Consider the following 13,331-nt stretch of genomic DNA (forward strand, 5'->3'; position numbering starts at 1 on the left):
CCCCCAGGGCCCTCCTTGCTCCCTGTCCCCTGACTGCCCTGACCGCTATCCACCTGCCGCCCCCTGAGAGACCCCGGGACTCCCATGCCCCATCCAACCCCCCCTGCTCCCTGACTGCCCCCTCCAGAGACCCTCCACCCCTAACCACCACCACCCCCCGGGATCCCACCCCCTATCCAACCCACCCTATTCCCTGACTGCCCCCACCCCTTATCCAACCCCCCCCTGGCCCCGGACCCCTTACCATGAGATGAGGCTGCTAGCCTCCCCGCGGAGCCAAACACTGCCCCGCGGGAGCGCGCAGCCCCAGCCCCCCAGAGCACTGTGCGCAGCGGCATGGCTCCAGGGGAGGGGAGAGCATGTCTACCTCACCACGGAGCCAAACGCTGCCCCGCGGGAGTGTGCAGCCTTGGCCCCCAGAGCGCTGCGCGCGCGGCAGCATGGCTCCAGGGGAGGGAGGAAGGCAGGGGATGGGCCGGCGGCTTGCTGCGCTCTGCCGGGCACTCCGGCCCGGGAGCGTGGACCCCGCGGCTTGCTGCACCGGGGAGTGGAGCTATTTGCCCACCCCTGCATTAGGGTGTGCCTGGGCCGAGCGCCCAGGCACACCCCGTGCGCACGCCTGTGGGTTTAAGGGTATATTTGGGTGGGTGGTTAGTATTTAATGTTCTACAATAATAGTTATTTGAAATAAATCTGATAATACATCTAAGTCTTTCATTCTCTTTCCTAAATATCTCAGCCTGATATCTTTCATTGTAGATAGAAATTGACTACACATTTAGGGCTTGATTCTGCAAGTTCTGGGCATAAAACTCCCACTGAAACCAATGGGAGTTCTGTGTAGTAGGGATTGCAGACTTAGGGCCTTAGGCTGATTAGCTTGCATTCGGAGCCTGTATAGGTATGTCGACACAGCACACCAAGCCCAGGCTCAGACTCGGGTTCAAACCCAAGCCCGTCTTCCTTCCACACAGAAATTAGTCTGACTTAGGCTAGTAACCCCTCTTGACTTAGGTCAGTGGCCCATGCTGGAGGGGTGAGTCAGAGAGTCTGAGTCCTTCTGTAATGTGGGACAGAGCCCAGGTATTTTGCAGTGTGGATGCAGCTCAAATCTGGGGTGCCAGACTCTGGTCTGGGGAGTCTGCCAATGCTATCCTACAATCCTCTCGGGCTGTGTGTTCCAAAACTTGCCCCTCACGTCTCATGAACTGGAAGTAACCTCCTGATGCAAATATAGCTGCTTAGCATGGACAAAATCCTGTAGTCAGCCCACTACTTTTCTTTCTGGTTGATGGTGAGAAATTTAAAAAGACCAGGAAAAAGATTTTCAAGAATGACTAGTGATTTTGGGTGCCTCTATTTTTGGGGGACTCCAGCTTGAAAAGTGGCATGATTTTAGCAAGTGCTGAGCACCACCCTCTGAAAATCAGGTCCCATTCAGTTGTGTGACATTAGGCCTCAAAAATCACTAGTCACTTCTGAAAATCTTGGCCCAGGCTGCTAATTCTCCTCTTCCTCATTTTAGATATTTGCCAAACAAAAGCTGTTCTAAAGTAAGGCCGTTTAGTGCCTCTTTTAAGTATGTCTTGGAGTGTGAGTTTTATTCCTTCTGCAAACTGTCTGAGCTGATGCACAGTTATAATAAAGTGCCTAATTCTTGCCAAAAAATTCCCTAAGGTTTCTCCTTAGGGCTGCTAGTGTGAGATAAAGCAGCAAGTCATCAGTTGATGTTAAAAAAACATAAATGATTTCCTCCTGTGTGTGGGCAGATACTGAATGCTTTGTTGTGACTCGGCTTGGTTACAGATGGGCTCTTACTTTGGCTCCTCCTTATGTGCAGTTGATCTGAACTCGGATGGACTTTCAGACCTGCTGGTTGGAGCACCCATGTTTTCTGAGATCAGGGATGAGGGTCAAGTCACAGTCTATATCAACAGAGGAAATGTGAGTATGCAAAGTGGATGAGCATGTGGCGGGAGGGTCAGTCCAGCTGCGGTTTACCATGAAATTTGGTGTCTTACATACACGGGATGTGTGTGTGCGTGTTTCCAACAAAACATGAAGCCAGTCAAAAATCATGTGGTATCATGGTTTTTTTTACAAACTCAGGAGTCTAGTCATGAAAATGTGAATCTTTTGAGGAAGCTTGGAAAAATTTCTGGTTTTATGTTGAAACTTGGTGGTATTGGTGGATTTCCATGCTTTTGATGTCAAAACCAACTGAAAATCAGCTGCTTTGACCAGAGTTATTCTTTGTGTTTTGGATGGTTGTTCAAACCCACAACTCAAAACAAAACACTAGGGATTTGAAGAGAAACTAATGAATAGATTTGTATTATTACTTGATGCTATTTATCGAAAGTCTACAGTGGAAAGCCCTTTCGACTGAAACCACTGAATTTCACATTGCACAACTGTAGTCTTGGGATATTCTGAACTTTGACTTCCCGGAGTAGCAAAGAAGATGATTAGTACACAGTGTTTAAAGAAAAATAAGGCATATATATATTTTCAGGGAAATGTGTTCGTGAAAGTGCCTTTTTAAACTGACTCTAAGAATTGAGCTGTATTTTTTTTATATATAGGTCCCAATTCTCCTCCCTTTAAGTCAATGGGAGATTTTTCATTGGATTCAACAGTAGCACTATTGGATTCACATTAACTTTCTTTTTATAACTTTAATAATATATTTTTGCTGGAAATAAAATTTACCTACAAGTCCTACAGACTGTGCGTGAAAGAAACCAGACTTGCATTTGGGTTAATTCAGTTGTCAATTAACAATCCTTGAAATGAGCCCTGATTTCCCTCCCCCCCACTTTGATCTGCTGCTTATTCAATGTTTGATTGCAGTACTACCGAGAGGTCAACCGCTTTGGGATCCCATTGTGCTAGGTGATGTCAAACCTAGAGTAAATGACAATCCCTGCCCCAAAGAGCTCATGGTGAAAAGGTGAATTATTTGTGTCTGTAAATGATGTATTAAATAAAACAACTTGAGGTTCTAGTAGCAGTTTCTCCTTCCTTCAACCTTGACTTCATTGGGGCTTCCCGTTTGAAGTAAAGTAACATGAATAACTATTTGTAGGATTGGGATTTTTGTGGTATGGATGCCAGAACAACTCCACTTCATTTCAGTTATCTCACCCACACCACTCACATGACACGTACACCATAAGAGATAACCCGGATGGCATGTAGCGTATTACTTTATAGCATGCACATACGGCATTATGATAGATTTGATACACTGATATCTAATCACTGGCAGTGTGTGCTCTAAAGAAACAAGTAACACATACAGGACTGTATGCTTTCCCCTCCCCCTCCCATACTCTGTGTCCCAACTTCTTCATGTAGGATTATTTTAATGTCGGCAACTCCCTGCAGCCAAGAAAAAGACTGTATTACATGTGCTGCCCTCATTCACAAAGTGGGGAATAAAAAAATCTGAACACTTGAGGTGAGCTCTTGAGGTTGGCTTGAGTAATTCAGTTGTTTTTTTTTCTTGTGGAAATGTTCCTTTCCTCTTGAGGGTTCATTGCAAGAAATTAAAGCTCACGCAAATGAGGTTGGCTAGACAGTGGGTGGGCATGAGTTGCCATCTGTTGGCATGTGAATGCAAAAGTCAGTTTGTTCTGGGCTTTCTCGCTCTCTCTCATATTAACTCTAGCTATCCTTTATTCTTCATTTTACATTCATCCATTCTTTGCCTTGCTCTCTAACATGCAAAGTCTAGGGCTATCTACACACTACCACTTTGGTGTAACTTATGTCGTTCAGGGGTATGAATGAACCACCCCCCTGAGCGACATATGTTACACCGACCTAAGCGCTGGAGTGAACAGCGCTGTGTCAGCGGGAGAGGATCTCCCGCTGACACAGCTACTGCCACTCATGGGGGATGGAGTAATTAAATCGATGGGAGAGCTCTCTCCTATCGGCTTAGAGTGTCTGCACTAGCAGTGCTATAGCGATGTGCACCACTGCAAGAATGGTAGGCATAGCTTAGGAGTTTTCAAATCTTGTGACACAAATCCTGCAGTCTCTGCCCAGGGAAACCTCTGCTAAATTCAGTGGGAACTTTGGCAGAGTAAATGCTGATTAGAGACTGCATTCTTTGGATACAACATGCCAACAGAACTGAATAGTGGTGTTTAATGTATGGATAAACTCAGTGAGCCAAACAAGTCCTCTGGCTTTGGCATATTGATTACATCATTCATATTAGTCCTTTCTCCTGGGTATAAAGAGAAAAAAATTGGGATTCTCAAAAACAGTCAGTATAGTCCTAACCCTGCTTCCATTGAGTTCCCAGGGAGCAGATTTAGACCAAGACTGAGCGCTTTTGAAAATACCATGCAGAATTCCTAACCTTGTTCTTGAAAGAGATGAGGTAAGATCATCACCGGGGGATTTTTGGAGCATAGAGAATTAATTAATATGTGGTGTTTCTGTGTTCTTAAAAGCATTCTCTTCTTTCCGACTTCAGTTTTAAATTCAGAGGAGTAGTTATCAGCCAGCAGAGTCACTTAATTGGTGCCTGTTCTACCCTAGTCATGAAAAATCCAGGGCTCTTCACGTGAACTCACATATGTGGGTGTTCCTGTAGAACATAGTTTCTTGAATTATGATATATGACTAAGGCGTTTGGCCTGTGGTGTGTCCTGTGTAGTTCAAATCACTTTTGGGGTCAATTAGATTGATTGTGTTTAACCCTTTTGTTTTATATATCCAGGCAAGCTGCATTCACTGGGGCTTCGATAGCAGTGCAGAAGTCACACTGCAGCTCTGCCCCAGGTGTTTCCTGAGTTTCGTGTGTTCCGGCAGGGAGGCCCTGTAGCTTTCAGCACTCACTCTGTTTTTCTTAGCCTGTCCTTTTTCCTGTTTGCTAGGGAGTCCTGGAAGAGCAGCTTGTTCTGAACGGCGACAATGCCTACAATGCACACTTTGGGGAAAGTATGGCCTCCCTAGGAGATATTGATGATGATGGATACTCAGGTCGGTGCATTTCCATTCCGCCATGTTCTGTTTCTAGCCAAGTCTGGCTTTTTAAAATGTTATTACAGGGACTTTACCATCAAATCCTATTTCAAAATAGAGGTGGAAACATCATTCTAGTCCACATCGGAAAACCTTTCAAATAGATGGCCTGATTTGCCACAGCATTACTCCTTTGGAAATTATCTCTTCTTAAGACTGGAATAATACTGTGGTGAATCAAGCTCTAGATGCCCCTTTCTGGTAAAGATGTTTTTACTAATTACACTTAACATGGGTGTAAATCCCATTGATTTCAACATGAGTTATACCTGGGTAACTCAGGGCAAAGTTGGGCATTTGGTCTATTTCCTTTCTGCTTTTTTTTTATCCTATTGTATATGTCTTACTAATGACTCTTAGGTTGTCCCTAAACAAAAAGAAAACCACATCATCTTTTGTGTAACATTTGGCATCTTCTGTCTCAGGGCTATTCCCATATCCCATTTATTGGCGTAACTGGGGCTTCTTATCAGAAAGTACATTTAACATGTAGCTCTTACTGCCTCCTATTGTATATTCTATTTATTGTCACTTGCCCCTGTAACCTACAGCCCAATTTCTTTCATGGGCTGTCTTGTACAAGGACGTACACTGTGATAACAATAGGTGAGAATGGAGTGTTGACACCAGCAAGTTTGCTGCAGTGATTTCTGGCAGATTGAGGACTTCAAAAGGACTGGTTGGCTTAGCATGTGTGTCTGAATATACATCCTCAAAGACACTCAGCAGCCCTTTCGTTCCCCTATATGTTTGAAAAACAACCCACTTGACCTAACTTGACTTTGGAAACTTGGCATTTCAAACACGGTTGTCACAGTGCAGAGTGGGCGGCTTCTACTTCGAGCCAGTGGTGTCTTGATGTGCAAGGCTGATCCACCCTGGGTTGGTCAGATGAAAGGACTGTTAAATGGCTTTTTGAGCAGGCTGGTGGGAATAAACACATTTTTATAACTAAGAGACATGCTTCTTATTAGATGCCAAAATAGGTATAAATTAAAAAGGAATTTAATGAGCTGTTCATTAAACTGGATAACTATTTGTAGCTAAGTGGGCACCAGTAATAGCATGATCCTTTTTCTCATGATGAATTGTTTCAGCCTGGGGCAGTGGGCTTCTGTAAAAGGATGACACGGGAAGAGTGGAAAGGGAAAGGACTGTGACATGTTTTCAATTCACATTCTTTTACATATGCAGATGTTGCCATTGGGGCCCCAAAGGAGGATGACTACGTAGGAGCGGTGTATATCTACCATGGAGACGCAGGTGGCATTGTTCCGCAGTATTCTATGGTAACTTGTTGTTTGAGTCACTCTGTCAGGTCTCGCAGAAATGCGCCACACGTATGGGTAAAGCATTGTGACAGGAAGCAGTAATCTCTCTCCTCACCACACCGTTTGATTCCCTCTTCTTCTGTAGCTGGTGTGTCTCTGTATGTGCAGTCTGCATCAATTCAGACTCCGTACCTGAGCCTAGTTAGGAGCTGAGACTTCAGTGTTCTATTTTGCGCATAGTTTCTAATGATATTTGGCCCCATCTTCTCTGTCCAGGCAAACAATTCCAGAATGGGTTAGTGTGAGCAATTTTTTTTAAACCATGTTTTAATACAGTTCTCAGATGTAGCTTCCTTTCCCATGTAGATGAAGTCTTGGGGAGCGGGTATTTCAGTGACAGCAGATCTTGAAAAGGACAAGCACAGGCACTGGAATGGCAAAGCAGACTTCTGCAGGGGACGGGGGCGGAATCTGGCACTGCTCTCTTCCCAGCAGGACCAGACTTAGTGAGAAGGAAAGGATTCTAGGGACTCCTTCTGCAGAAGCACACTTGACTACTTTGAGGTGCTCCTCCTCCCAGTAGGAGAAGGTGTCAGGGAGCAGTCTTGAGATTCCACTTCATCAAACCACCATGAGGTAAAAACTGCTTACGTATGCCATACAGGCACTGAAGCATTGAATATAATTCCAGGGTAATTTAGTCTTTGCATCTTGGGAATTAAGAAGATAAAATCCCATACATCCCATTAAAACATGCCCCGTAGTCTCTAATATTTGTCTAGCAAGCTTTTGCAAAGGCAGATTTCGCACCCCATCCTCTGGCTGTTTGAAGGTCTGATCTAAATATTTTTGGTTGCTGGGAGAGATCCTACATAGTAAATCACTTTAAGCAGAATAAAGGATTTAGTGGTTATAGTGGAGACTCTTTAATAGACTGTAAGGGATTAGTCCTTCTGCCTTTTACTGTATGTACAGTATGCATTGGTTTTTACAAAGAAAGTTAAAACCTTTTTATGATACTTCTAAAATGTGATAATTTGTAGCATATGTATGGCTCAGCTCTGCACTCTCTTCTCAGCAATAGTTGCTGGAAGTGGGGATCTTCTCATTTGGTAGGCGACTCTGGACTTCTAAGCTCCTGCATGTCCAGACTGGAGTTTTTGTTTTTCATTTTCGAGGAAATTTAGTGCATTAGACACATTGACAGTACTGCAGATTAAAGTTTTTGTTCCTCCCCTCCCACAGCAAAGTGGGCAAATGCAATACACCTGCCACTCATTCCTGGGAGAGACCATTTCTAGAGGATTAAAGGACACCCATTGTTCTGTCTTGGTGCCCTTTTCCTTCCTTGGCCATCCAGGATACCAGTTGTGGCACTATTTTTACAATGTATCCTAGTACCTATTCCAAAGGGATTAGACTGAAGCCACCAATTCATTTTTCATATGCCACCAAACAGCCATTAAATGCTTACAACTTTTGTTCCTTACCTACCTGGCCTGGATTTGAACCCGCCACCTTGAGGTGAAAGGCTTTGTGTATCCTATTACCATGCCCCTGAGCCATCCAGATGCCCTGGATTTCCTCTTTTAAACAAGCTCTGAGAGGAAGTGGCCCCTCATCATATACATTTTCACCCTTTTCGTTCCCTTTTCTACTTTAAATCGTTCTCTATATCCGTGCCTCACTCCCCTACAGCAACTTTAGTGATGGCTCTGAGCTAAAGCAGCTTAATTGGCTTGCAACGTAATGCATGTGCTAAATAAATAGTCTGTCTAAGCTTCATGGCTTGCTGTTTTCATTCATGGCACTTAAAGGAGAACAGCATTATACCTCAGCATTTATACCATAATAGCCTGCAGATGTCTGTGGGATATCTGTAGGCAGAACTTACCACCCTATTAGGGACCCCCCAAAAACTTAATCATGTTCTATGATGTAAATGTAATGTGAGGAGCAAGTTTCTTCCAATTGCCTAATGTTAACTGCCCTTGATTGGGAAAGTTTAGCTCTGTTGTTTTAAAGCATAGTTTCCCCTTTAGAACTGGCTGTTAGGATCACAGGTTAGTTTTAAGGATCTCTTTTTTCCCCCCACTACTGTATTGGTTTTGAATTTTCTCTTTCAATGAATTTCTTGTATGACATTTTGGCTACTATTAACGTTCTTGTATGGGCTGGACAAGGAAGTATTGTAGCCTGTAAAAGGCTGTGAAGCACCACTAGCAACCCTGTAATAGGTCTTTTCCATTTAACTTCTGTGATCGGATCCCTTTTTGAACTCAGATCTCCTTTCTTTTGCATACACAGGAGCCTGTGGGCCATGTGGCTGGCTTGGAAGATGAGGTTTTAATATCTTGATTTGTTCCAGATAAAACATTTGCCTTTTTAACTATTTAAGGAAAGTTCCTGTGTGTTAGTGATTTTTAAGAAGCCCTTTGGGTTTGGGAGACAGAAATGACATATAGCATCAGCACTGGTACAAAATACTGTATGATAGCTGATGGAAAAACAGAATTTCCAACTGGCTATGGCAATGAATCTCCCATCGACAAACTTTTTTTAGAGTAAGTGGTCATGTTGGATTTGATGTTTCAATTAAATTAACCATTTTTTTTGAGTGATGCTCCATAAAATTCTTAATCGTATGAGTGCAGGTGATGGAAAAGGTTTTGTGGAATACAAAATTAGACCCTGTCTTCTATAAAGAATATATTTGATATGCTGTTCATTTTGTGTGTGTGTGTGTGTGTGTGTGTGTGTATTTGTATTATTTTAACCAACACTAACCTTTAACTCAAGTCAAAGACCAGAAAACACTTTCTCACATAAGAGATCATGAGACTTACACATATTAATAGGGTTTTCAGGATTATGGTTTGCAAGGTCAGGTTCCAATAGTGCTCTGGCAGTAAAAAGAGGCCTCAGTGTACATGAGGATCTGGCCTTGAGAGAAGAGCCATGTGGTGCTTTATATTAATTTTGATTCCTTTCAGTGATTCCACTTCTATACTATCTGTTGCAGAAACTGTCTGGGCAAACTATAAACCCAACGCTGCGGATGTTTGGCCAGTCCATATCAGGAGGAGTTGATATGGATGGAAATGGTTATCCGGGTATGTTTACTACAATTATAACAACAATAAAAAAAGCAGCAGATAAATATAGCATATCAAGTAGTTTCCATATTGCTTACTAAAGAGCCTTCAAATCAGTAACAGGAAAGCTTACAGTGTGAAGTGTAGGTGTCTGCCTTTTTCCGCGCTCAGTGAAAGCTGCTGACATGATTAGTCTATCTCATAGACACCCCAGGTTCAGTTGTCTGGGTTTAGAACCTATGGTACAGGACTGAGAAACAAAGTTGAGAATTTTTGCTTCCTAGGAAGGTAGTTACTTTCTAGAGGGTAGTTTCTATTTAATGGAAAAAAATTGAGCTGAGATGATGATGATACAAAAAGAGAGAACTGGAGTGACCTGAAGAACCCAATTTTGCAGTTCCAGTGGAGGCAAAACAAACATTGTGATGTATTGATCGGCAGAACTAAGTTGCGAATGGGGAAATATTTTATTTATTAGTACATATTTTTCTACTGAAAAATTGTTATGAATAAACAGACTACAAGGGTTTGGTTTCTGTGTCCTTCAAATGCCATTGTAACAGTAAAAGTTATGAAACTTTGTTTTCAGATGTGACCATTGGGGCCTTCATGTCAGACAATGTGGTGCTTCTAAGGTGAGAACAATTTCTTCCTTTTTTTATGATGTTTTTCTGGCTCCTGTTTATTGGTTATGTGGTTTCTCAGTCTTCCTCCAATAGTTTTTATTTTCTCTTCATTATGGTCAGAAGAAACAAGTTAGATTATTTTGTACACTGTACCCAATAGGGGTGCATGGTACCTTACAGAATAAATAAAAGGGACCCAACCCCAAAGAACTTATTATCTAATTTAGAGACACACCATGGGATGCCAAATAAAAAGATGGGTGTTGGGAACATGGGGAGAGTGTGGGTTATAGAAGTAACAGATTGAGATTCCTTTATGGAAAGATAAAGTTGTTTATATAGTCACTTGAATTTGTGTGGCTCTTTTTTTGTTTTTAGCTATATAAAATATCATTTGATTTAAGGAAACAAAATTGGGCAAGAGGGCAGCAGTGGATGGTGTAGGACTGTAGCTCAGTGTTGGAAAGTTGGAGTGAAAGAAGTGAGCCTGGAAGGATTTGAAGGAGAGTGAGGTTGCAATGCATGCAGGATCTGGACAACTATTTTGAGGTGTGCAGGTGCCATGGAGTTACTTGTTGGAGGTGGAGACCAGGGAAGCTACAAGGTGTGACAAATTGGAAGAGTGAAGGGGATGTAGTGGGGCTAGAACTGAGGCATAGTCAGGGTAGAGCTTTGAAGGGAAGGATGAGGAATTTGAACTTTATGTGGCAGGAGGCTGGAAGTCACTGCAAGGACTCAAGGAGGGTGTTGAAGCGGTCAGAGACACAGGTGAGGAAGATAGTTTTTTTCTGCATTTCGTTGGGTAGACTTTGAGGGGCACCATGTAAATATCAGGCAGCCACAGAGGAGGAGGAGGTGGTGGGGTTGTAGTCAATATGATAGATGACTTGTGCAATGGTTAAAGCTCATGTGGTACAATGTTGAGTGCTGCTAATATAGGTGTCTACCAAATCTCCAAAATCATGTTACTAAATATGGAATATGATACCTGTAACACGGCATTAGAAAAGAAATCAAGAGGCTACATCAAGAGGTTAGATTGCTGCAATTTACTCTTCTTGGGGCTGCCCTTGAGAGCTCTGGGTTCTGTTACTACTTCTGATACTGACTTGCTGTGTGACCTTGGGCCGCTCACCTGAACTTTCATGTCTGTTTTCCCATCTATAAATGGGGTTCATGATACTTGCATACAGTACCTCGCGGGGATGTAGTGCAGCTTAATTAATTTTTTTGCAAAGTACTTTGACTTTCTCAGATGAAAGGCGCCCTTGGAAGAGGAAAGTTTTTATTTTGATGCTGATTTATATTTTGGGCTATTTTTGCCAATAACTACATTCTGAATAAACACTCGAATGTTTAATAAAACAACAGTGTCCAGAACTAGATGGAACAGTCATTTGAAGATTTTGTGGAATGGTCATTTTAATAGAAGAAATATGGGGCTGAGGAAATAATTAAGAGTTGTGGAATGAGTCTGTCCTCCTATGTGTCCTGTTAGATACTGTTTCTGTTCCCATTGAAGTCAGTAGAAAAACTCCTGTTGACTTCATGGTGCAGGTGCTGTGTTCTTTGAGAACCATTAATATTCTATTATTACTCAAACAGAGGAAGCCAGTAGCTTTTCCATCAAATGTTGTGAAACATCAACAGATGAAATCTCTGAGCTCTGTTCCTCAGAAATAGCTTGAAAAGGAAATAAAGGTGCAAACACTTATGCTGCTTTAGTGTTGTTGTAAAGAGATAAACTGGATGTAAGAACACATGGGCCTAGAACCAGGGACTGCAGGTTTTAAGGCAGGTGCCGCTTCCTTGTCACCACCACAGGCCTGGGTATGGTTGCCATCAAGAGGAACCGAGAGACTAAGCCCTGCAGGAAGTTCTACTCTAAGGGGCATGTGCAATAGCCCTCTGTGATTCTCTTGATTGGCTGGCACTCCACATATAAACCATTTCAGGGAGTTGCCTGAACAATGCAGACCTCCAGTGTGCCTCTGCCTTAGATGTCACTTGCTGTGTCTTGGCTTGATTCCAGACTCCTGGCTCTTGGCCTAGGCTGAGCTCCCAACCCTAATCTTGGTTTACTATCTCTGGCTTAAGACTGTTGCTGACTCCGGTGAAAGGCGCTGGCCTGGCCCATCCCCAATTCCTGCCTCATGTTCTCAATTTGGTAACAGACTCTGAGTTTGTAGTTTTGACCTGGCCTGGCCCCAGATTGATCTCTGACCTTCAGACCCAATACTGAGCAACTCACTCCATGCCCACAGGCCACACATGAGCTGGTCCCGATGGTGGAAGGTTTCTTGTGACATCAGCAAGAAAATACACACAGTGTAGCAACCTGAATCCAATCACTAAATCAATGCCTGTTTATTTCTTTAGAGATTAGTGCATTATGGACTAATCATGTGTCTAGGCTAATTAATTGCAGCTACTGTCGGTCAGGGAGTGTGCCATGCTTGCTGTTTGGATTCAGATTAGGGTAAAGGAAAATACTCTTTTTTTCCCAATAGTTCTTGTAAAATCTTTTGGCCAAAAACAATATATGTCTTTCCAAATGATATTAAAAAGCTTTTGTGGAAGCCACTTTGATTTGGGGCTGATGATGGTGCCTCTGTGTGTGTATTGCAACTTGATATATACCCATTAAATAGGCTAGTTTTAAAGATATCATGCAGCGCATAGCTTGCAAAATAGTATGTTTAGGTAAATATACAAGTTAATCTATTTTACTCCCTCCCCAAGCATCTGAGTGCAGGCACTTCCATGATGTGAGATGATCCTGGGAAGTTTGCTCTTTCCTCCTCTTTTCTATGAATATCAAACTCCCATTGTTAGTTTTAGATACTGTTAAGAGAGACTGAGTTGCCATCCGAGACTGATGTTGATCTTGCTCCAGTTAAGTGCCTATAACCCCTGCCACAAGCCACAGCCCCAGATGTAAATGGCTTGTGGAGGGACTTCTAATGTGGTCTGCTCTATGCACTGCATGGCTCCTTAGCCCACCTTAGAACTGAATCTGCTGTTTGCTGCACATTTTTTGAGTGTGTGGGAGATTTATTACTTGAGTTACCTTTGGAATATTCATACTTAAGATCTGCAGAACTGAAAGCACTAAGAATAACAGTTCATGCATTCTTGGGCTCTGATCCTGCATTGAGACTGGTTCTCATTGCAGGACTGGGGCCTTAATTTCTTAACCACTTGCTCCAATAGGGTTACCATCTGTCCGGGTCTCCCCGGACATGTCCGGCTTTTTCAGCTTTAAATGGCTGTCCGGGGGGGATTTCTAATAAAGT

At 42.9% G+C, this 13,331-nt stretch overlaps 1 protein-coding gene across 1 annotated transcript in view; it reads left to right on the forward strand.

Annotated features, from left to right (window-relative positions):
- Positions 1 to 13,331, forward strand: part of LOC112104941 (integrin alpha-9) — a 295,892-nt gene that overhangs the window by 58,308 nt on the left and 224,253 nt on the right. The window contains exons 9-13 of the mRNA XM_026663550.2: positions 1,807 to 1,944; positions 4,896 to 5,001; positions 6,238 to 6,332; positions 9,337 to 9,427; positions 9,999 to 10,044. Coding sequence (XP_026519335.1) covers positions 1,807 to 1,944; positions 4,896 to 5,001; positions 6,238 to 6,332; positions 9,337 to 9,427; positions 9,999 to 10,044 — 476 coding nt within the window. The remainder of the gene's footprint in view (positions 1 to 1,806; positions 1,945 to 4,895; positions 5,002 to 6,237; positions 6,333 to 9,336; positions 9,428 to 9,998; positions 10,045 to 13,331) is intronic.

The sequence above is a fragment of the Terrapene carolina genome, unplaced genomic scaffold, assembly GCF_002925995.2.
Source record: "Terrapene carolina triunguis isolate 2854851 unplaced genomic scaffold, T_m_triunguis-2.0 Scaffold33723, whole genome shotgun sequence".
Lineage (NCBI taxonomy): Eukaryota > Metazoa > Chordata > Testudines > Emydidae > Terrapene > Terrapene triunguis.